General features: G+C 43.9%; 1 protein-coding gene across 5 annotated transcripts in view; it reads left to right on the top strand.

Moving 5' to 3' along the window:
• Positions 1-23,550, top strand: part of LOC120893400 — a 115,805-nt gene that overhangs the window by 90,182 nt on the left and 2,073 nt on the right. For 4 of the 5 annotated variants that reach the window (XM_040295245.1, XM_040295246.1, XM_040295247.1 and 1 more), the window contains exons 5-12: positions 586-802; positions 972-1,408; positions 5,723-5,845; positions 13,389-13,895; positions 15,811-15,933; positions 21,553-21,807; positions 22,765-23,019; positions 23,127-23,266. In XM_040295245.1, the coding sequence (XP_040151179.1) occupies positions 586-802; positions 972-1,408; positions 5,723-5,845; positions 13,389-13,895; positions 15,811-15,933; positions 21,553-21,807; positions 22,765-23,019; positions 23,127-23,266 (2,057 nt within the window). The remainder of the gene's footprint in view (positions 1-585; positions 803-971; positions 1,409-5,722; positions 5,846-13,388; positions 13,896-15,810; positions 15,934-21,552; positions 21,808-22,764; positions 23,020-23,126; positions 23,267-23,550) is intronic. The other variant, XM_040295249.1, reaches the window with a different exon arrangement.

A 23,550-nucleotide genomic window follows, 5' to 3' on the forward strand; every position in this document is an offset into this window, starting at 1 on the left:
GGTAGGTATAAGTGGTATAAGGGCTAGATAGCGCCTAAATGTATGTAACAAGTGCTAAGGCAGCTTGAAAGCGCGTCACAATCATTGTGGGCAATACTTTTAGGCGTTTCAATTCGCTGCCTTAGGTAATCCTAAAGCTAAATTCAACATTTTAATCGCTCCTAACGAGGTTACATATGGTACCTTATCTCTCGATATCCGTATTGCTAATCATTCATTCAATCCATGTAAATCATCCCTAAATCAGCCCACTCTAAAAAGCCATTGCAAACTTATGCAACAATCCTCCACACTGAACTAGTTCGCCTTTTCGACGAAAACATCCCATCGAGCTGCTAATGAACGATTACGAAACTAAACCTTAAAAATTGAAACGTTAAGCTGTTGTGTGCCACTTTTTGTCAAACAAAACTCCTACACCTAATCACACATTCACACACAACGGACGTTGAAGCACGGCAGTTGCTCACGGTCTAATCCTGTCCTCTCGCTGCATCTATTCACTTTACGCTGCTCCCGAACGGACGAATCCCTTTGATGGATCGTTCGCTTATCCGGATTTCGCCTACCATCCCCACCCGACAGCAGCCCAGCAGCGAAAAGTCGTCAATCCACCGCTGCCCCCACTGCCGTCCGGCGTGACCGTGTCCAGCGCCAGCACGGTCACCTTCCCCGCCGACGATCACAAGGGCACGGAGACGGTGTCGGTGGCGCGCGTCATCATTTCGGGCGATCTGTCCTGCATGAAGGACGACTTCATTCCCGCACCGGCCATCGCAAACGGCGACATCAAATATTTGCGGTAGGTACATACACATGGTGGGGACGCGGGACGGGGAAAACAACCCCTTTCTCCCAGCGAGCGTAGTTTGATTTCCACGTGATTACGGTGAGCTGTGCTTTACGATGTTTGTTTTCTTTTTTGCTCGTTTTTTTGCTCTCTCTCTCTCTCTCCCTTTTCACGGATGTAGTAACGATTTGTACGGTTTGGAAAATTCCTTCCTCGAGGCAGAATATCACTGCCGGATGGGCTACCGGTTGCGGCTGAAGGATGATGGACGTGCCGGCAGCCCATCGCCCATCGTTACCTCGACCGGTGCCCTCACCAACGCCAATCTGGTCTGCCGTAAGTCGCGCTGGATCGGCAAACGGCCGGCCTGTGTGCGGATTAAGCCCGCGCCCCATCAGCTGCCACCGTCCGCCGCCTGGCCCGCGCTGTCCCGACCGCTAGATGGGGACGGTACGGCACGCTCGCTCAACGTGAACCCTTGCGGGAAGGATCATCGGTGCCCACAGGCCTGCCACCGTGTGTCGGCGGCGGCGGCGGACGGTACGCCCAACGGCTTAAACCGCACCACCGTCTGCTCCTGCTACAAAGGATTTAAAATGGTCAACCATCGGTGTGTGGGTAAGTTAGATTGTTGATGCAGGGGAGGAGAATTCCTTTGACATCGCTTTATTGTCCTGTTGTTGACTCTTTTCTTGGCAGCAGACTAACACAAAAACAAAAAAGGGACAAGATCAGGAGGATTCAAAATGAAGCAAAAAGGGGGGAAAACTGATTTTTTCGGTTCTTTTTTCATCGCTCCAAACCGGAACGAAAGCGAAGCCCATTTTAATTTATGGTTCGTTTTTCGATACGGTTTTCCTTGTAATTAATCAGCATGTTCACCCAACTTTGGTATGTCCCTTCGACCTACCAGCAAAAAAAAAGCCCTAGCAATACTCATGAATGTCAACCCTCACTCGACGAAAATTGGGGTTAGGGACCTTCCTATGTCCTTCTGAAGTAACGATGTTTTCGCCGACCGAGAGAGAACAAAAAAAACAGAGAAAAGTGTCAAAAAGAATTGAAATACAACGAAGGGGCAGCAAACCTCGTTGAGTTTGGGTGAGATTTTCGTCCGTACCCCGTTTTTCTTTTGCTGCCGTACAACTTACTGTCGGCAATCCTTTGTTTGTGGTCAGCCCACGCCATTCGCCCCAAAACCCAGACAAAAAACAACACAAAGAAGCAATCGAAGCTCTAGGTGAAGCTGTTTCCGTTTGCCGCTTTCGGTCGTAATTTACGAGCGCGCAGCCACAGCCACCCCACAAACGACCCCGGGAGGAAATTTTTAATTGATCATATTTTATCGTCCACAATCGATCGTGCGGAACAATGAGTGAGGGCGGTTTCTTTTTCTACCCAAATGCATCCTGTTAGCCATTTCTCTCTTTCTCTCTCTCTCTCTCTGGAGATACATCAACAACCCCTTCACTTCGATCCGGCCACTTATCATCCATCGGTTGACGGGTGGGAAAATTAAAATGTTCCCCCCATGGTGCCCCACGGTGGAGTTTGGCGCGAAAGCTTCGGCTGCACGGCGAATGCTTCCCTGGTGGAAAATTCAATTATCGTAATGCACCGTGTAGAGCGAGAGAGCGAGATTGTTCTCATGGGGCATGCATTATTGGGAAAGAGAGGTGAAAGGTAGGTCGAAATCGAAATGATGAGAATTGAGGCGGGATCCATGTTTTGGGGGATGAAAAAACACGCCCTTCGCCCAAACGGCAGCCCAGCCGTTGTCTTTATCGAGCGGGAATGATTTATTTGCCATCTGTGGCTTCTGGGTAGCTTTTTTGGTAATTAAAATTTTAACCCTCAGCAGACGACCGTGGTGAGAGGTATACGAAAGGGAAAAAGAGGAGAAAAATTTGAAAAAATGCCACAATGTCTTGCTTCCTTTGTGGTTTTCCCTTTTTTATTTGCTATGATTGAGCTACAATCTCAATCCTTCTATATCCTACTATGTCTTGTATAACGTACTTCGATGCATTGCTAGTTTAATATTCCAACAATGCATTGTTTCTTTTTGAAACAAAAATCACTTTTCTCTGTCAAGTTTGTTAAGGCATTACGATGCAAGCCAACAAGAATGGAAGGATCATTTACAAAATTCAACACTAATTCTGCCCGAATGTGACCGGTCTCTAACCGGTCGATCAACGCTTGATGGCAAAAGAACAACGTCGATGTGCTGCGGATGCGGATCGTTTACGATTTCGAAGCTCGACGCTGCTGAACGCTCCTCCTATCCATGCCCTTGTTACGCTACATTACCGCCCGCGGAACGTAGCGGAACGAGCCCCGGCGGACTCGATTGCACCGGTTGTGACCCATGTCAGGGCGTGATTTTGTTTCATTTGATAGCTGTCTGTGCGCTGTTTGTGCTTGGATTGCAAAGATTGTGATTTTAAAAAATGGCGAACCCGTTGCATGGGCGGTTGTAGTTCGTTACGCATGATAGCGCAAATGTTGCTATAAAAATGGCACAAACGCGCCTGCAGGTATGCAATACACACGACAGAACGGCGGCAAAACAGCAGCGCGAGCCGACTTGTTAATTTGTTTTACACAACTTATCTGATGAAATGTTATTTCAATGGTTCTTTAACAAGAGCAATCGTTTTACTTCATAAATTGTCTTTAAAAAGTGTAATATTTTTTATAAAATTCTTAAAAGTTACTTAATTCAATTTATTATAACACTTCTAGAGCTCAGAGCACCCTCACTAAAGGTGCTCCAATGTGACCCTTCCACCGTGCCTGTTTTGTCATGTTAAAATTCTCCCTCCCAAGGGGGGAAAACTTTCACTGCGCTTATGGCTTTTAAACACAATAAATCAAGCCTCTTAGTACGGACCAACGCAGCAAACATGATTTGGTCGTAGCGTTTACGTTATATCGGATTATGATCTTGCTCCGTTACAGTGAGCCCTCGCTCCATGCGCCTATAAACGGTGCTTGATTTCATCCCCCATCGCGAAAGCACTCCAACCATCTGGGCAACAGTGCCAGCAGCCGCAGTCAAACAAGTGGTCCCAAAACGCGGACCAACAACAAAACGCGACACAAGAAAAACCCACTGAGAGAGAGAGAGACAATAAAGCATCGTTTCGTCGGTTAAAAAGCTTCTTTATTGAATATGTCAGCTTCACTCGCCGTCAGCAGGTTTGTGGTCTCTGACCTACAGCTTACAGGACAGACAGACAGGGCTTAAAATACAATGCCGCGTCCTACCGGCACAAGGTATGATGGGAGGAGATGGGCACCTTTTTTCGTCTCACGAATCAGGGAATGGGTCCCCAGCACGACGGTATAAATAATGCAACTGTTGGCGAAATGTCTCACTTACACATTCGCTGTGCGCTGCCGTCTTCAGCATCAACAGTGGTTCTTCGAAACCATTGGAAAAGCTTAGAGCTTTCCTGTCCGTTTCGGTCTGTGCCGTCTGTTTCGTCAATGATAGTGTATGCGACTGTGGTGATACTTGTTAAATCTTTCCCATTTGTGCCATTTTTTTTGTTGAGGCCACAATTCGTCTACAGACCTTTGCAATGAGAGTTTGCTGCTCTCGTACCTTTTGTGTATGAATAAACATTTCTACGTGTTTACATTACGCAGCACGATCATAAAGGTGTCATTTCGACTCGTAATACTGTTTTAAAGCATGATGGACGAGTGTTTCTCCAAGGTGTGTCCCAAGGTGCAAGCCACAACACCAATCACAGAAGTTGGGGTAGACGGCAGACCCACTTCAATTACCGGTAGTATGCAGCTGCATAATGCAGCCAAGAAAGAAATGTTAATATAAGGGAAAACAAATTGTATTTATTATTCAACGAAATGCTGGTCCAAGGGAAGATTAGCTCTTGGCTGTTGTCGTTTAATCAATCAGCTTGCCTGTACTTGTGCGTCACGTTTTGTGGACAGAAGCTGTCCGCTGCCTTCAGGTTATTAGCAGCACATGTGACTAAAATTAATGTATTACTGGCGACCGAGAACCAAAGCAGAGACAGGCATAACCTCCATCCTGCGGCCACACTTGTTCAACACCCGGAGGTCCCGGAGGTGTGAAGTTGACGATGATGTGCCGTTGCACTGCACGCTGTCCCTGATGCTGGTGATGACTTGATGAATGATAGTTCAGTGTCAGTGTGCTTGAGAAGCGAAAACAAAAAACGAACCTTTCGCTTCCAGCCAGCACTACAACACATCAACAGCGCACAAACACCATAATGTGAGCCACAAACGAGTGTGGGCTAATCGTAAATCTCGGCCCCGCTCGAGTGCCTTCCCTTCGAAGGGGAATGGACTGCTCCTGGGAGTGCTCAGCACACGGCTCTGCTGCTCTCAACCTGTCAACCTCGGTCCGTGGTCGGTGATAAATAGCCCTTCGACAGACTTACTGACAATCGATCGGTACCTTCGGTGCTTCGGTTGATTGGTTGGCGGCTTCCCCTTTGCTACAGCGCTACCTCCTATCTTGGCGTAATGAATTTTGAATATGGCCACCAGGTTTTGGGAATTGAATATTCATAAATAACACTAAGCCTGTCGTTTGGTGGTAGTGGGAGTTGGAATTGTAAGCTTCGGAGACCGGGACGGACGTTCCTATATTGGACTAATACTTCGACAGGATGTTCAGGTAAAAATTTGGTCCAATCTCTGCATTTAATTATGGACCATTCTTTGTTCTGTGAACACTGTGCACCGATGATCCGGGTTTTAAATATTCCCCCTTTTATTTCTGACTGTCTTATCGATAAGCCTGTACAAATAACCACAAACCACCCCCTTTTTTCCAGAATATCTCACAATTCTAACAAAGCTTTTTCATCTATCGATCTTCCCCTATATCTATATATCTCTCACTTTCTTTGTTTTCCGATCCGACAGATATCAACGAGTGCATCGAGTACGGTGAGGATGTGTGCGAGTACGGTTGCTCCAACACGATCGGCTCGTTTACATGCAAATGCCCGAGAGGATTGCGAGTTACGGATAATAATAAATGCATGGGTAAGTTTACCTCGGTATCCCGCACGCAAACAAAGCCACCCGCTTCCTTCCTTGCAGCGTTTGGGAGAGCTTCCAATTCTTCCAACCGTACAACCGGTAGTGCATTTTCCCGTTTTCCCAGGATGTGTATCTTTGCCTGGTTGTTGTCCTGTTTGGAGGGATAGAGTGGTCTCTGGAGCGCGTTTCACTTGCAGCTTCCGGTCGAAGCTCTCCACAAACGTTCCATCGGTAGCGTTCGTTTGCATCATCTTTTCGTCCGTTTACAAACACACGGACGTTTACGGTGGGAAAGAAACCGGGCTGTACAAGCCGCTTTCGGTTGCTGCAGTTGTTATGCGCTTAAGACAGTAGTAGCTCCAGGGCAGTGGTCTTCCTTGGACGGCAGTCACGCCCTGCGTACTGCCCCAGGATACGCTCAACGTTCCAGCTTCGCATCATGGCTCATCCGGGAATGATTATAAATGTTTATGGAATTTAGATTGTTTTGAAATGTGATCTGCATAATCACAACACTCTCCTAGTTCCGGGGCTCTTTTCCTACCGCAGTGTTCGGAAGCAAACGGTACTGTTGGCGTTGCAGGAGAATGTTGAATTTTTTGTGAATTGAAAAAAAAAAACAGCTGGGAAGTTTGTCATCTCTTCGTGTGTGTAACGGGTTTGGATCGATTCAATATATACTTGTACAAGTACACAAGTACCTAATGGAAACATACATTAGTCTTGTTGCCAAGGAGGGGTAAAAAAATGCCCCGGGATTTGTATGCAGAGTTGATTAGCAATAAAAGCTTACACAGCATACCGTCAGTAGGTTGGTAGAGACATGCATAATTAAGGTTACGTTTATATTCCATCAAACGTTATCCTTCCATTAGGGAAGACACTTGCACAGTGCTTTCAGCACATCCTGGGTAAAACGCAAGACCGATGTTTCCAGTTTTGTTTCACTTTGAGAGTGCAACGTCTCGGGGAATCAATTCAATTTGTAGCATACAGTTAACGTGCCTTTCTCATCCATTCTCCATACTCGCCAACAAGCAGCAACACTGTAAAATGTCCAAATTTAATCAAAAAAGGATTCGTTTAAAGGGTTTCCTACCCCCCCCAAAAAAAAGGGCAGTAACCGAGCAACAAAGAGCGCTGTAAATTGAAAAGGAAGCACATTACCCTTTCCTGTGCTGTGTTTACCATTTTCATTTTAAACGCTTTAATCGTGCGTGCGTCCCGAAAGAGAAACTGGGTGGCATGAAGTAGCCCTGCGTGTCATTCAGCATTCAGTGGCAGATGACAATATTCTATTTTTAAATGCGTCGATTATGCGCATGAATTACGAACGATTTTAATTGGAAAGCGAGCAGCTGCAGGAAAATAAGCAAAAGTAAAGAGACAGTGAGAGTGAAGAGAGGGAGAGGGAAAATGAAGCTTTAATCCAATTTGTCGCGCTGAGCACGTGATCGGGATTGCAATGGAGGGATGTTAAATCCCGCTGTTGTGACAGTTTACCCGATAATCCTTTTTTGGATGCTGAATGCGTGGTTGATAATGGCTTTGTTAGGAAAGGAATTGGAGCGAAAGCGGGTGTGGGATTAGGATTTGGAAATGATTTGAATAGGAAGCCGGATTTTTGTATTATTTGCACAAAATTGACAACAGTGAATGAAAACTGTTCTGCAGTCACGGCTCATACCGCAACAGTGATAGTGATCCGTCGATGCGTTGGTTTGATTTATTGCCCATAATTTAAGCCAATTTCATATTTTTTGTTTTCATCTCTTAAGTAGAGCAATACAGTTGACCGTTTGGTATTAGCCTTGTATCAACAACTTTTCTTCAAATGAAATAAAAACCAATAAAACATGTGGTGCCGTGACCAGGATTTATTACGTTTCTTCAACAGGAGCGCTTAGTTCAATTGCTCATAAAAGATGTAACAGGAACGGGACATTATGTGCTCAACATTCACACACATATTACTTAATTATTCATCCAACGACCAGATGGTTTACAATCGCTTAACAACAGTTCTTGCTATCATGTCCAGCTACACTAATGATTACAGACGTTGCACCCGCCATTTATTTCGAATAACAAAGTAACTCCATGCACTTTTCATAGTTCTCAGTTTTATCTAAATTTTTCGGAAAAAATGGGAACAACTATTCCAACAGCTCTAACAGTGCATTCGAACTTGGCCCCGAGCACAACGCAAACAGCAGTGTCATTTTTACCAAGCTTTGTCGGTTAAAAGCTACCCTTTCGTCCCCGGTCCCGCTCACCAATACGCTCAATCTTGCTGGTGGTTTTCCATAAAATCGGTGTGTTTCCGAGCAACCATGGCTCGAACACCCTGGTCCACGAGAACAGATTGTACGCTCAAAACCTCAAACTGACCAGATCCGGACCCGATCTCCTGCAGCGAACGCTCGATGCGTACAATAATGCTCAGCTTTATTGGTCAGGCCAAAGGCTGCCCAATATGTGGGTACGGCCAAGGGGAGGCAAAAGTTTTTTCCCCCTGAAAACCATTAAACTGTGGCATTCTGTTTCATGTGCATTGGTTCAAAGATAAAACTTGTACGCCCGGAAATGAAACTTCCTGCGTTGCAATGGCTCCAATCCAATCCACCGATGGACATACTTTTGCTAGCTAGCGAGGAACATGGAAGGACGTAAAAGTTGAGCTGTCTAATTGTTTGTACAATTTGTTTCGTGTGTCGCTTCCACTCTCTATTGTGCTATGATCGATTTTGTGTGAGAATGGACGGTAATGTCTGCTAAGTTGTCCCCCAAGTGGTGTAGCTCGCCGCCTTATACCCAGATTTAAACATCTATTCCACACTATCCCTTTCCCAGTTCATCGTTGGCCGTGTCCAACCGGACACTGGGAGCTAAATCGGTGTCAAACGTGTTCCGGATTCGATGTTAAGGTGTAAGTCAACTGTTGTTTCCCGACAGTGCAACCGGTAGCAAAACTCTCATGCTTCGAGTCAATTAGCAAAACGACAGTCTCAGGCGTGTATGCCGGGCACCTGCACACTGTGCAGTGTTTAAATTACAACGCAACAGTTTCCTGCACAATGTCCTTGCACTTGCAAGAGCTTACTACCGGCAGCAACAGCAGCAGTGACCACACTTGACCACGGCCCCGTGTCTGTGTGCTGGTGCTGGAATTCAATCTCACTAATGATTATCCACAATCTGGGTGTGTTATCCTTCGTTCTTATCCTTCCTGTCGGTCACTTACACCACCACCACCAAAGCTGGACGTGTCGTTAATGACTGAGTTTTCCCCGTTTTCCCCAGACACTCCGGAAATGCGGAAAGCGAAGAAAACATTTGCCTCTACAATCGTTGCCATTGAGTCGTTCTCAGAACCATTGGAGATTTCGAGACCTGATTCGAACGGACACTCGACCCGGACAGCAACAGCTGTAGTTTGTGGTTTTCAGCTGATGACAAAACTGTAAATGAGCTTCAATCGTTGGAACCATTCCTTTGTATCACAGTTTTGCCGCGCCGCATTTTCCAGAAGGACAAGTTGTGCTAGGTAAATTAGGAATGCGAAAAAGTGGAGATATAGAGAGCGAGGGAACATTCCCGGGCCCGCCACCGATTGCGCAACTGATTGTGGGAAGGCGAACTTTTGCCTTTTGCGCCGGCGAGTGAGAAGTTTAGTAGCAGGCACCGACTGACGCCGGGCAAGCTATTGGAGTTCTCTTTGGGCTACGAGATGGATAAAAATTTTCCGGTTTTTGGTTTCGGTGTGAGAGAAGCCACCAAACAATGCCTGCAACAATGGGGGAGTTGGCTCCGATTGGGGAAACATCTTTCGTAGGACAGCAGGAGAGCGCCGGTATGGAAGGAAAGCTAACGAACGTTTTAATGGGAACCGAGAAAACGGCTTTGTTTATTCGTCTGTTTATCTGTCCGCCCTTCCCTGTTGTGGCTGTTGTAATGCAGAAGAGTTTTTTTTTGCTGTCGGATTCTATCATTTTCCCTTCCTAGATTCTTTATCGAATGCTGCAAAGGATCTAGGCAAATGATCTTACCGTTTCGGTATCAAACCCAGAGCATGGTTTTCCCTCCACCAGCACAACACGTGCGCTTTATCGATTGGATCAAGTTTTTGGGGGAAGAAATAAACACAACCAAACTACGGCACAGATCGGCCCAGTTTGCCCAGGGAAGGTGTAGTTTGGTTGCAAAGTTCAAAGAAATTAGTGCAAACATGCCGAGCACGTATGGTACGGATGGTACAGGTGTGAACTATGGATTTGGTAGCAGTCGTATTGCGGGGTTTTGCAGGAATTGTTTCGGTTGTTGTTGTTCACCGTGTTGTGGGAAAGTTTGGCCATAAACGATGGTTTGTTTTGCTGCAATCAATGTTCGAGGTAGCTTCATTGTGTTATGAAATGGTTGCTGTTTTGATCATTGCTGCAGCGCAATGAAATAAGAGATTTCATGTTTTGTGCCAGATGTTGATACACATGTCCAATTTGCAACCAAACTAATTTAATCTACCTGAGGACATATTAACCATATTACCGTTCTAGTAACACATTGTTGAACACAAAAAAAAATAAATAAAATTTTGCAAATAAAGCGACTGAGCTACAGTAAAAAAAAATGCGTTAACTACCTATACTTGGTGCCTTGGTGCTCCAGAGGCAAATATTGTGCCACGTTGTCATAAATTGGTGTGTTTTTGACAAACATTGGTGTCTTAGGGGCAAAACTTTGTGTCAATGACTAGAAGGTAGAAGGATATAGACATCTTTTCAGCTCTCATGTAGCCAGCTTCTATGTAACAGTGCCACAAGAATTTTAATGCACTCAAATAAACATTTAATTTGGCGGCAAATATACCTACTGAACGATTACTCTTGCTAGAAGGAAGATTTGCATTCGTTTTGCAATTGTTTAGAGATGTTCAAACATATTACAGATCTACGCCTTCTATTTGGAACTAGAAGCATATCTACGCCAACTGGAAGTACTTTACTTTTAGCTGAAGTTCATGTCAACGAACCTGCTCGTACTTTAGGCAACTATAGGCTGGTACGATTTGATCAAACTAGACGTGCATACAGCGATAATGAACCTATGACTGCGATTGCTATTAGACTTAATATTAGACTTATGACTACGCCTCTTTTGGTTGAAACTTTGTATATTATCCTGTATATCGTGCGTGATACTCTTTTTATTTATTTTGGGCTGATGTTATAATGTAGGTTGCTTTTATTAGTGATATATGGCTACCTAAGACATCTAAGATGGTTAATAATGAGGCCCTTCACGATTCTAGTCAGTTTTTTCTATGGAGTTTGACAGTTGGAGGCTGAAATCATGTAAACACTCCATACAAAACCACACACAAAACTAGCCTGCAATTTTCAGTCTAAATTGTTCTAGCCTCAAAGCTAGAATAAGATTCGAGTACCTGCTCAAAAAATGCAATACAAGGTGATGTTTATATTTATCCCAACGTGCATTAAAGAGATCTGGCGATGGAATCCAGAATCAAAGTGTATGTAGTCCAGGCGGTCTTATAGCATGTTTTTTATAACCAAATTTGAATATCACTATTTGACAGGATTGTTTAATTTTTTTGTTCAAACAAGGTTTCTGGAGACTTGACGAATACACAAAACACTCTTAAAATCTTCATTCAGAAGTAGAAGCGATAAAATTCAGCCTTCTAAATTCATATTCACCTTGGGATAAGCCCACCTGTATATTGGCTGGTATTATTGAATCCGTTCGTAGCGGGAACGTACGGCGCTCGCATGAAATTCTAGGGATGGCAACACATTTTATGCGCCCGGTCCTACAACGCCGCGGTGAATAACTGTAGCAACGATTTAGTACGTTAGGAAAATGAGTGTCGGGACGTATGCCGCCGCTACGAACGGATTCAATAATACCAGCCATTGTCACCACTTAGATACCTGCTCGAAAACTACTATAGAATGCTGAAACGTTGAAGACTACAGCCAGGCGAAGGGATTTTTTTAGTTTATTTCAAATCTCAAGCGCACAAATCGTCTCACTGTTATATGTAAATTTAAACAACCAAAATGTATCAAAACCGAACAGAAGGTAAAGTTATTTGCACACATGCTGTAAGATAAACTCCACCCTGAAGATCAACTTCATGACTTCATCAGTCAAACATGCTCAAAAGGCATCTTCCCGTCAGTACTAATCGAATCCCTGGACCTTCGTGTTACCTCCTGCCACACCCGTATTTCGTTTGCAATAACTCTCACCGGCTTAGATCGTTTCATCTACGGTAGGTGATAAGCAAAAAAACAACATCACACAACTCTCCAAAGTTCAAGCGTCTTGCTGACAAGAGTGTCTCATCGAAAAGCCGCCCTTAAAAGCATGGCAAACAGAGCCTGCACCACCGGGGGCCAATAGCTTCCGTTTGTCGAAATTCCCCTCGCACTGGAAGGTCTGTTGAAAAGGCGTAAATTTAAAAAAAAAAACTCCACCGAACCGATAAAAAAACACGTGTGGCGTGGGCAATTGCAGTAGAAGCTGACGAAGCGCACCAAAGCTAGCAAACGCATCTGTGCATTGTTTTCATCGGAATTTCATTTCCCAGCATCACCAGCAGCAGCAGGAGCTTGTCTCAAATGAACGGAAAGCAGTTTTCGAATGATGAATCGAGGAAAGAAGAAAAAAAAACTCGCACACTAAAAGAGTCGCAACTCACACAGGCTCCCATGCGCTTAAACCCATGCTCGATAGTACGGGGTTTGTTTACTTCCTAGCGGCACCTTTTCCGAATGCCGAAAGCGAGCAACATTCCGATGGGATTAGTGCAGCCATTCGGGATGCAGTTCGCACAGTGCGTGTTTGCGACTTTGGTTGAGTGGGAATTGAGGTTGTGTGGCAGGGGTTCATTGCACACGAAAAAAAGGAAGAAAGCACCTTCCGATGAAAGCCATTCGATCGTATCGAAAAACCCCTGGGCTCGAACACAGAATGCCTGAACTCAATTTCGCCCCACACTTGCGGCCACCATCGTTTCGGGGTTTGTGCGGAGTTCGAAGTTCATCATCGTTTGATCGTTTTACGCACTTCGATTTATATGCAATGAATGTGCATTCACTGGTTTACGCAAGAGTAAGAAAAAACTCTACCTACGGGTGTGATGATGGCGTGCGTTGATTGCATTTTTTCGCCCAAAAGGCTAACAGCATGAAGCCAGCCAGAGAGTGTGGAAATCGTTTCACTCGTTCACGGGAGTTTGGATTTTGATTTATTTGTCGGCGTGTTGCAGCGGAACTCCTTTGGTCGAAATGTGAGTTTCGCTCAAATCGAAATCAATGGGCTTTTGGGGTTTTTTCCCTTGGTGTTGCGGTAAAATGGTTATTGTCGCTTTCGGAAAGCTGGAGTTGTTTTTGCTAAAGGGAAAACAGTTCATTAGTTGATTCTTGGGATTGTCGTTCACCTTCGGCTAACTCCTAAAACTCGTCAAACATCTGCTTGCACAACCCAAAATAATCTATTTTAACGTGTTCCACTTTCCCAGATGTAAACGAGTGTTTGCTGCGAAACGGCCACGGCCCCTGCCAGGATACGTGCATCAACACGTGGAGCAGCTACAGGTGCACCTGCGACGGGCTGCCGGGGACGCGGCTAGCGCCCGACGGCCACTCCTGCGAGGACATCGACGAATGTACGGTCAACAATGGCGGCTGCTCGCACACCTGCCTCAATACGCTCGGGCGTGCGTTCTGCGTCTGCCCGGAGGGGTACATGCTGGACGAGGACTGGAAGACGTGCGTCGATGTGGACGAGTGTGCCAACCAGCGATCGATAGCGACCGAGCATCGGTGCCACGGCCGGTGCATCAATACGGTCGGGTCGTACCGGTGCGAGCCCGCGGACGACCCGGTCGTCGGCCAGTCGGTGAATGGAGCGATGGAGCGAACGGATGAGGCCGCGGTGGGCGGTGAAGGCGAGCTGGAGCAACCGGACTACGACACGCTCTGCCCGACCGGCTATCATTTCAACACGACGATGGGCGACTGCCAAGGTGAGTGCGGTTGGAAATGAGGGGGGGGGGTTGAATTGAAAGGAGCTGTTCATGTAAAATGCAACACGGGTTTCGTCTTGCCGGTGGCACAGTGGCTTGATTTCGATGAGCAATTCGCGAAAACTCAATGAATCTACACGCGCTTTGATGAGGATTCGGGGTTATTTTGAGTGCAATTCTCTTCCGGAAAACCGGTGCAATAACAAAGACAATTGAAACGAAAGTCAAATAGTCGGAAACTGTTGGGCTTGAAGAATTTTAATACATTCTTTGAATTAAAACATCGATAGAATTCAAATGGGTTTCAACTTTAAAAAGTAAGTGAATTTTATTAATTGCAATTTTCTCTACAGAACTTTATTTTCTTTGGATTGCTCTTGTTTAAAGATTGTTTATAAGCGTTTTGACGTTTGGCATTTTGTTTTCAATGTTTGATGAATGTTTAATATATAGATTACATTTATATTGCAACCAACAATTGATTAAATAAATAAATAATAATAATAATAACAATAATAATAATATAATATAAATAGCAGCATAACAGCATAATATAATACCTTTATGTAAACAATTGATTTGGCTTTGATCAGCAAAAAATCTATCAACATACAGGGTTTACCTAGCCAATCCGGCATCGTCAAAGCATAATCGGTCGCCGTAAATGCCTTTTCGGGCGACGTAAACCCTCAATTGGTCATTGATCATGAATTCTTAAACATGAAATAAGGTCATTGATCATGAATTCTTGATATTTGTAATTTAACTTAAAAATAGCAAATTTTATTACAGATCAGTTAAACTACACGCAAAAATGTAAATTACAAATAGAAAGCAACAAAATAGAATAGGCTGCATTCATTTTGCACTATGCCCGATTTTTTCTTCACAAGGCCCGAATAGAAATTACAGCGTAAACCAAGGGAGAGTTTACGTCGCTCGAAAAAGCATTTACGGCGACCGATTATGCTTTGACGATGCCGGATTGGCTAGGTAAACCCTGTAATACATAGAACGTAAACATACAGGTTGTCGCCGAGATAGGCTATTAATGCGAACCGAAAAGAAACACCGGATCTTGAATTTCCGCGTAAGATGATTCTCGCCATTTTCACCCATAATATATAAAATTTTCGTTTGATTTTACTTGAAGTGTTAGATTTGAGCCTTAATTATAACGAAAATTAATTATTCAATATGATTCTGAATCAAGATCACAATGTTGTGCCTTTTTTTATTATTTTTGTTTTTTGTTTTTAAACAGGACCAATAGGAAATTTAATTTAAATTTAAAAATTTTTGGGTCGAATCAGTACAATTTGCAATCATTATAAAGAACTGTCAAGTATAGAGCCTCCTGTACATCTATAATGGCATATTCGCTTTTATATGGAAAACTGACGACTGATAGATACTTGTGCATTTATCATCCAGCTTAATATTGCAAAATAAGCATGGAAGGGTTGAAAAAAAAAACAATATTTTTTCATGAGGCTAAACATTTAAGTATTGGAAAAATAAAAAAAAATCATTCCAATTGCATTGGTGCATAGGTAATTATGAAATGAATCACATAGAAAATGGTTAATTTGATGATGTAATAACCAAGATTCGAACCTGTGTTTCGAAGACTACAGAATGTCGTATTCAATGGGCAATATATCTTTACAGTCATCTACTTCACAGATCAATCAAATAAACTTTTTTGTCAATACTAAAATACTACGTTAGTATCTAGACTTGCTGCGCCACCGATAACTCACACATTGTTAACCTTTGCTAACGGGTAACACGATAAAGGATGTAACCCGATTCGCCTCCTTGTTTCGAAGGAAATGTTTTGGCATAACTAATATCTTCTCTGTCTCTCTCTCTCTCTCTCTCTCTCTCTCTCTCTTTCTCAAAAACACCACAGATACGAACGAGTGTAGCGTTGCAAATGGCGGATGTCAGCAGCATTGTATCAACAGTGACGGAAGCTACTACTGCTCGTGCAAGTACGGCTTCAAGCTGGACGCCGACAAGCGTTCCTGTCTCGGTAAGTGTGAACATGCCACGGCATTACGTACCCTTCTGCCCTTTCCTTCAAACAGCAAGCGCTTAAGACCGAGACAGCAAACCAGATTGTCGTGTTGCCCACCGGACACACATGACGCACAAACAGTGTTTGGCAAGCATTAGCATCGAAGCACACTACCAACCCGGCACATCCGCGTATGTCAATGCACTCCCGCAGAAGTGCCTTCCCCCCTCCTCCAAAGCAACGATCGGAAACTCACTAGCAGCGGAACAATTATATTAACATTTATCATAATCTAATTACCGCTTGATAGCCCAGCGCTCATTGATTTACGACACGCACGTTAATGGAAATCGTTCCCCCTTTTTCCCAACCCGGCGTGCCCGCGGTTCATCCTTCGAGTGGCGTGGGGGTGTGAAAACTTTAGCACGCAACCGGAACCAAAATTTATCACCCGGAAGCACAAACCGGCAAGACTCCAACGCACACGCATATAATGCAACATATCCGATGCGTGCCGCATTGGCTTGAAGCAGAAGCTGCCGGCGCTCGAACATCTTAATCATCGCTTCGCTACGACAACGCACGAAACCCAGCAGTGTATTAAGATGGGTTCGGGTTTGGTTCCCGCTCCGCTTAATATCAAGATATGAGATAACAACCACTCAGCCCTGCTTGAGATGAAACCGGAGCTCGATGGCCTTCCCCCGCTCGACCGCTCGTAGCTCTCCTCATGAACATCTCCCAGGGAGGGCTTGATTTATTTCCCAGCCTCCCATGGAGGATGGCAACAAAACGCTGAAGGAAACACTTCTCCATCCGAGCTGGAAATGAGATAAAATATTACATCATTAAAGGTGGCTCTGCTGAGAAGGAACTCCCCCGTGGCTTTGGTCTTCATCTTCAAGAAGGACCCATACACACACACAGACAGCTATCGTTTTGCTTAGACATGCACATTCGAATCGGGACCGTCCATTGTGCTCGCTCACAAGGCAGTTGAGTTGACAAATTAGCTTACAATAGTGATGGCATTTAAATTTACGATGCGACACGATTAGAACCTCCCCATTACCCCGTCGACAAGGGGACCTCTGTAAAAGAGATGAAAGGGCAAACGAACGAGAGATGAATGGATAACAAGCGTTGCTGCCACTGCTCTACCAAAGATGATGATGATGATGGTGGATTTTGCTTTGTGGAAGGGATATTAATTAAAAATATCCTTTATTTACTCTCAACAGTAGTGAGTTCCGTTTTGTGCGTCATGAAATTTGTTAATTAAACTTTCCTTTCGCCGTCTCCGGCGAAAGCTTCCGTTTGCAAAGGCAATCGAACCGACGAGTCAACAAACGGCCCTTGACAAATGACAACGGAAAGGACAATGGAAATAAATAGAATTGAATATTAACCCATCCCCTACTCCTTCCGACCTTCCCCTAAAAAAGGGCAAGCATTTTAAAAGCAAGCGAAGATCATGATTTTTAACCATCACGAGCCGGCGGGCGCTCCCAGAATGTCAATTTTCACTTAACGCGTCCCCGGGAGCCACTTATTTAATGTCACGAAAGCGGTCCACTTCGCGCCGGCGAAGACGGTGATAAATGTGAAACGGAAATCAAACTCTGAGCAAGCCGAACACTGAGCAAAGCCGGAAAGCAGACGATTTGATAAGAGCCACTCCGGTACACAATGAACGTAACACAGTAACAATTCTATCTTCTTTTCGGTCGCGCTTCAAAATTGCTGCTGTGCTGCAGTGGAAACGTTTACACAAATCGGAAATCACTTTCCATTTTCTCCCCATTGCCGGACACTTTTTGTTTGGGCAATCGAAATTGATAGCTTCGGCGTGCTTGGGATGGAAATTAAATGTAAAGAGACGGCACGTGTCGAGTCCAAAAGCCAACTCATTAATGTGCACAGCGAGGTCGGGTGACGGGGACACACCCACCCGAGCTTATCTCGGCGAAAAATCCAAAAAGCACAATGAGGTGGAAACGATGCTTTCGGTTCGCGAGGGGGCCATGGGGATGCTTTAAAATTAATTGAATTATTTTAAGTTTACCTTTTCACCGGCGCCGCCACAGATGGTCGAAAAAAAAACAGGAAAGGGAAAAGTTTTGAGAATAGTGTTTTTAATGAAGCAAACACTTTCTATCGCAATGCGCAATGCGTTCGTGTACGTGTACCAGGCAGGTCACAGCATCGCATTTTGGCCGCGTCTTGTCCCGCGTCCGTGCCGGCCAAAGGTCTCAACTGGGCTGTGTACGGCTCATTAGGCAAAACGTATTCCGCACAAACGTCCTACCCCGGGGCAAACAGTAATTACAGCGTTCGTTTTGTAAAGTGGGACGAATGAAAAAAACTTGCGTTCATTTGAGGTCACATTTTTGGGACAGAAGTGTGACTGCAAACACCCATTTCTTCCACAAAAACACGCTCCATTAACGGAATCGTGGTGAGAGTTTATAAATGTTTTGCACAAAATATTTCTCGAATTGTTCACGAAATTCAACACGGAAACGCCGCAGCAAATTTCGATGCATTGAATGTATTAAAGGAAGGCTGGTTTATTTTTCCGGCTTGTCCATTCCAGCGCCTCACAAAAGAAAGGACGATGGAGGCCAAAAGTCGCGCAAAAAGCGAACTCAAAGAAAATACCGTAAAAAATATCTTCCCCCCTCGTGCGCTTGACCCGGCCGTGCCCGAGTGAATGCCGAGCGAGGGCACAGTGTAAAGCGTAAAATTAATGAACGATAATGAATGGAATTTTGATTAAAAATGCAAATTTTCACACCATGATCTTCTCGGTGCTGGGTCGAGGTGGAGGTTCCGCATGGCAGGGCCGACACTCCGGGGCTTTCCTGCTGACGATAAGCTTCGGCCAGGCGGTGGTTGGTGCGATTTCGCGGATTTGCTACGATTTAGCGATAATATAAGTGTCTACCGTGGGGCTTTGTTGACGGAAAATGAATTAATGGTGATTTTGGTTGCTGCTACATTGAGGAATGACACAGTTAAACCATGTTGCAGGGCTTTAAAACATACCGAAAGGTTGAAAGTAGGAGAACAAAAAAAACCCCACAATAACATCAACCTTCTTAGGGCGAGAGATTTGTGAAAAGAGCCCTCCAAGAATGACAATCAACTGACACGTGATCGTAGCATTTGTGCGGCCAAGAATGAACCGAAAAGTGAAAGACGCTTCCCAAGAAACTGTGAAAGCGTCTAAATGGCGTATAATTAGTCCCGGTGGAAAGTTACACAACAGCGAGCAAAAAAAAAAAAGATTCTGAGCGACCCCATAAGAGCCCGAATCTAATTTTGGACGGTGAATGGCAGCAAAGTTTCGATAACTTTTTTTCTTCGTCTTCCTCGAGCGGCTGAGTTGGAGGGTGGTGGTGTCCGGTGGTCAAAGTGGTGTTGGTGAAATATTTTAATTAAGTTCACTTCAGCATAAATTACTCCCGCACATGCTTCAACTGGACGGAAAGGATCGTGAGGTACGAGCAATGTGAACGATCGAACAGGTGTTCTGTGTGCCGGCCGCAGTGCCGGAAGGGTGCGGGAATGGAGGCTCGGACCAGAACTTTAATGGAGTCATATTTCATCGAAACGTCGTCCAAAGTTTGAAGGAGTCGATTGTCGGTGTCGGTTTGATGATTTCGGATTGGGGTTGAGTAGTTTGCTGAAATGATGGGTGAATTTCATTTCCATGGAATTGGGGCTCATTTTTGGGTGCAACATTGACGGGCTTGGAATTTCACGAAGGTGATGGAGTTTTAGTGGAAAGCGTCATGGCAGACGAATGTTTACGCTAAAGATAGCAGCTTTAAATGTTCTGGAAATAATTGTAGCACAAAACCAATGATTTTTAAAACAAAAATATATGTTGAACGCCGCAAACACTTAATCAAAACTAGATCAAAATATTAAATTAATAGTACAGGGTTTTCCAAGTCACTTACGAATGTAAACATTGTTATTCACCGCGTGCAACATGTTAATCCACATCAATCTGACATTTCATTTCCATCATCATAATGTTTAGTTTCCTCAGCATGATTTTCAACACGACTCAAGCTGGATTGCGCTTGACAGTTCTTTGTTATGTGTTAAAAATCATGTGTTGAAACTGCAATTTCATTTTGAAACAAATGAAACATTTGACAGCTGTTGAAAAACATCTTACATTCGAAACTGACTTCAAAAACCCTGTATTGCATAACCTTAGGGGTAATGTACATCATTATACATCACCGCATCCTAACAGGTTATACAAAAAGAAAAGAAAAGTACCTATAATACAGTGAACCCTCTCTTATTTGAGAGGCAATGGGACTGTCGAATAAGAGGGGTTTTCAAATTAGAGAGGTTGAAAGTGAATGAAAGGTCCATACAAACAAGAAAGAGAAAGAACATTTAGTATGCAGCCTTAACTTAACTGCTATAGGAAACTGTGCATATGATTGCCAATTTGAGCATACATCATTCAATAACCATGGCAACACCATACACAAATAAGAGGGACACAGATTTCAGAGGTTTTCCAAATTAGAGGAACAAAAATGTACTGGAAATCAAGGGACTGTGCAAAATGTTCAAATAAGAGAAGTTTTTCAAATTAGAGAGGTGTCAAATAAGAGAGGGTTCACTGTATCTTAAAACGTAATACCAAAACCCTGAATGTGCTATAATATTCATAAAATATTGAGTACTTATTAATATTGCACCGATAAAATAGTTATAATATCGCATAGGTGTTGGAACTTTGCATTTTAAGCATTTAACAACTTATATAGCATACTTGTAGGCATTATAAAACAGTCTTACTGATTTTTTAAATATAATGCATACTGTCAGGCGCTTTAACGCTTCGAACTAGTTATACCGCAATAAAATTGTGTATGTTATTGATTATGTGTCGTCAAAAAAATTAAAAATAAAATTGCGCTTAGGCATGCCGAACATATAACTTCAAAATTATACTTCAAACACTTGGCTCGTCTAGGCTCAAAAGCGCCTAGATGTATGCATGTTATGAATATTGTAGGTTTTTAATCTGAAACGTGCTTATTGAGGTCATAAATAGAAAAATAATAAACATCGATAATGGTAAATATTACCGTTAGAAGGTATGATTTTTTCTCAAAGTATGAATTCTTTGATCTAATGAATTTTTTCTATTAAAAGCTTGATCTAGTGAAAAGAAGTTACTCGCAAGCAAACTAATTGTTTTTCTTATACTTTTTAAATAATACAAATAATAGAGTAAAGCAAAAGCACTATTTTTAATGTAAATCTTCTACCAAAACTCACACAAGCCTAAATTCAACGAAAAATAGGTTCAATGGCGCATCCTGTATAAAAGCACGTCTCTGTACGACGGCCATAATTAAATCTCTTCTTCAGCAATCACATCAAACGACAGTACGGTAGCGATTCTTTCCTTGTTACGTGACCCACCGTTCAATTCTTCATTTCTGTTGCAATTCGTTGAATATTCGTTTTAACTCTTTGAAAAAAAAAACGTACAGCATATCGGAACATCCAATAGCCCACGTAACAATTGTATCCACCTAAGAGCAAAACGTCTTAACACTCTATCCCTCCTTTCTCTCCTTCTCTTCCCAGTACTGAACGATTCGCTCCGGCTAGCCGATATTGCCTGCCCGCCACTGTTTCCGCCCCGGCACGGTTACCTCGAGTGCAGCCGGCCGATCGACGAAATTGCGGACGGCCCGAACGGAGGCAGCCTCAAGATTACCAACCGGCCCGGCAGCCAGTGCATCCTGAAGTGTCCCACCGGGTACCGGCTGGAGGGCAAGTTTTCGAAAATCTGTGGCACCGCCGGCGAATGGATTGGCGACGAGAATGGCACCTGCATACGTAAGTAGATTGCGCGCTCGCTCGAAGATATGCGCACCACACAGCGTGCAGATATGCATAATTGGTTGCGGCTGCGGGTTGCAACATGCAAAAATCGGGTCACACCAGCAAGAGAGGGAGTAAGGGATGGGGAGGCTTCATTTCATCTCGCCCCGGGTATGGTTGTTTGTTTTGTCCGCATTTCTTGTTTTTTTTTGGTTTTTTGTTTTTTGAATCACTCTTCAATTTCAACACCAAACACTGCAACATTTTTAACACTGGAAGGGAGGGGAACAACATGAGCCCGAATCGTTATTTCTTTTTTTTCCGTTTCCCGCTGGCTTTTGCATCATAATGTCATGATAATTACGCAGCGCGGTGGTTTTCCGTTCAAGCGAACGCTGATTGAACGATGGAGCGAGAAGTTGGGGGTTGGTTCGGAAATGCGGAGTGTTTGCAGCCGGAGCAAAACCGCGTGGTTATAAAGAGCACTTTAATTGGCCGATGGTGATATCAATTTGTGCGTCCATTATGAGCCGCAATTTAAGAGCTGCCGGTCGCTGCAATTTGTTTCAATTTTCAAACAATCAAATCGATTGTTAGTGGAAACGCTTTTTTCAATTAGGGTAAATTATTGAGTGTGACCTTTGGGAAATTAATTTCACGATCAATTTAAAAGTGTGATGTTTGACAATACACCTATTTATTTATGAATGTTTATACAAGGGTAGATTGATATTTAAAACAAACATATAAACGGTCAAGTGTGCTCGACTAGCAAACAAAATCTCATCTGGTTGGTTAAAGAGCCTCTACAGCTATGTTTGGTAAAGTTCGGATTGAGCTTTGTATGATTGATAGTCAATAGCAATACACATTTAATTCAAAATTAATTATTCAATTCGAGAGCTCGGTCTACTTTTTCCAATTTCATTTATTGAATTGCTTGCTTGCCTAACCACTTCCTACTCCCAATAGGATACCCACAACCGAAGCTGATCTGTCCCACTAGCGTCAATGTGGAGCTGCACCCGAACGAAACCGAAACCACAACGGTACGGCTGCGGCGACCGGAAACGGACGTCAGCTGGGAGCGGGACGTGCAGGTTGAACCGGACTGGGTGAAGAAGGACAGCTTCCCGCTAGCGCTCGGAAGCCTTAACGTCAGCTACACTGCTCGACATCCCGTCTCGAAGCTGCACACCGAATGTAACTTCCTCATCAACGTGCTGCGTATGTATTCCCCTCGCTGACGGCACTGTGTGTGTCTATCTATGATCATGGCGGTAAGCTAAATGTGTGATGTTTGGTGTTCTGTTTTCTTTCCCTTCTACGTGCAGCTGGCTCGCCACCCCGTGTTGACTTCTGTCCGGACACGCAGGTGTACACGATCGAGGGACGGCATCAGAGCGTAAAAGCGACCTGGGAGGAGCCGGTCTTTTCGGACAATGTCGGTGTGGTTACGATCACAAAATCGAATGTAAGTAATTCTTGTCGCTTAATCCCTATCCTTAGGAGGCAAGTAAATGTTTTGAATTACTCCGTTCGGCGATTGAAACGCCTAAAGATATGCATTGCGCAATGAAAATAAAGCAAGCCGGCTTACCTGCAAGTGTATTTGCTTAAAAACTATCCTAATTACAATCATACGTTGAATTTAGTAAAACATGCAATGAAATACATGTAATTCATTGATGAAATAAATTATTTTAAAACCATCTCCTTAGAGTTTGTAAATAAACAACAAATACATTCCTTTGTCGC

This window comes from Anopheles arabiensis, chromosome 2, assembly GCF_016920715.1.
Source record: "Anopheles arabiensis isolate DONGOLA chromosome 2, AaraD3, whole genome shotgun sequence".
NCBI lineage: Eukaryota > Metazoa > Arthropoda > Insecta > Diptera > Culicidae > Anopheles > Anopheles arabiensis.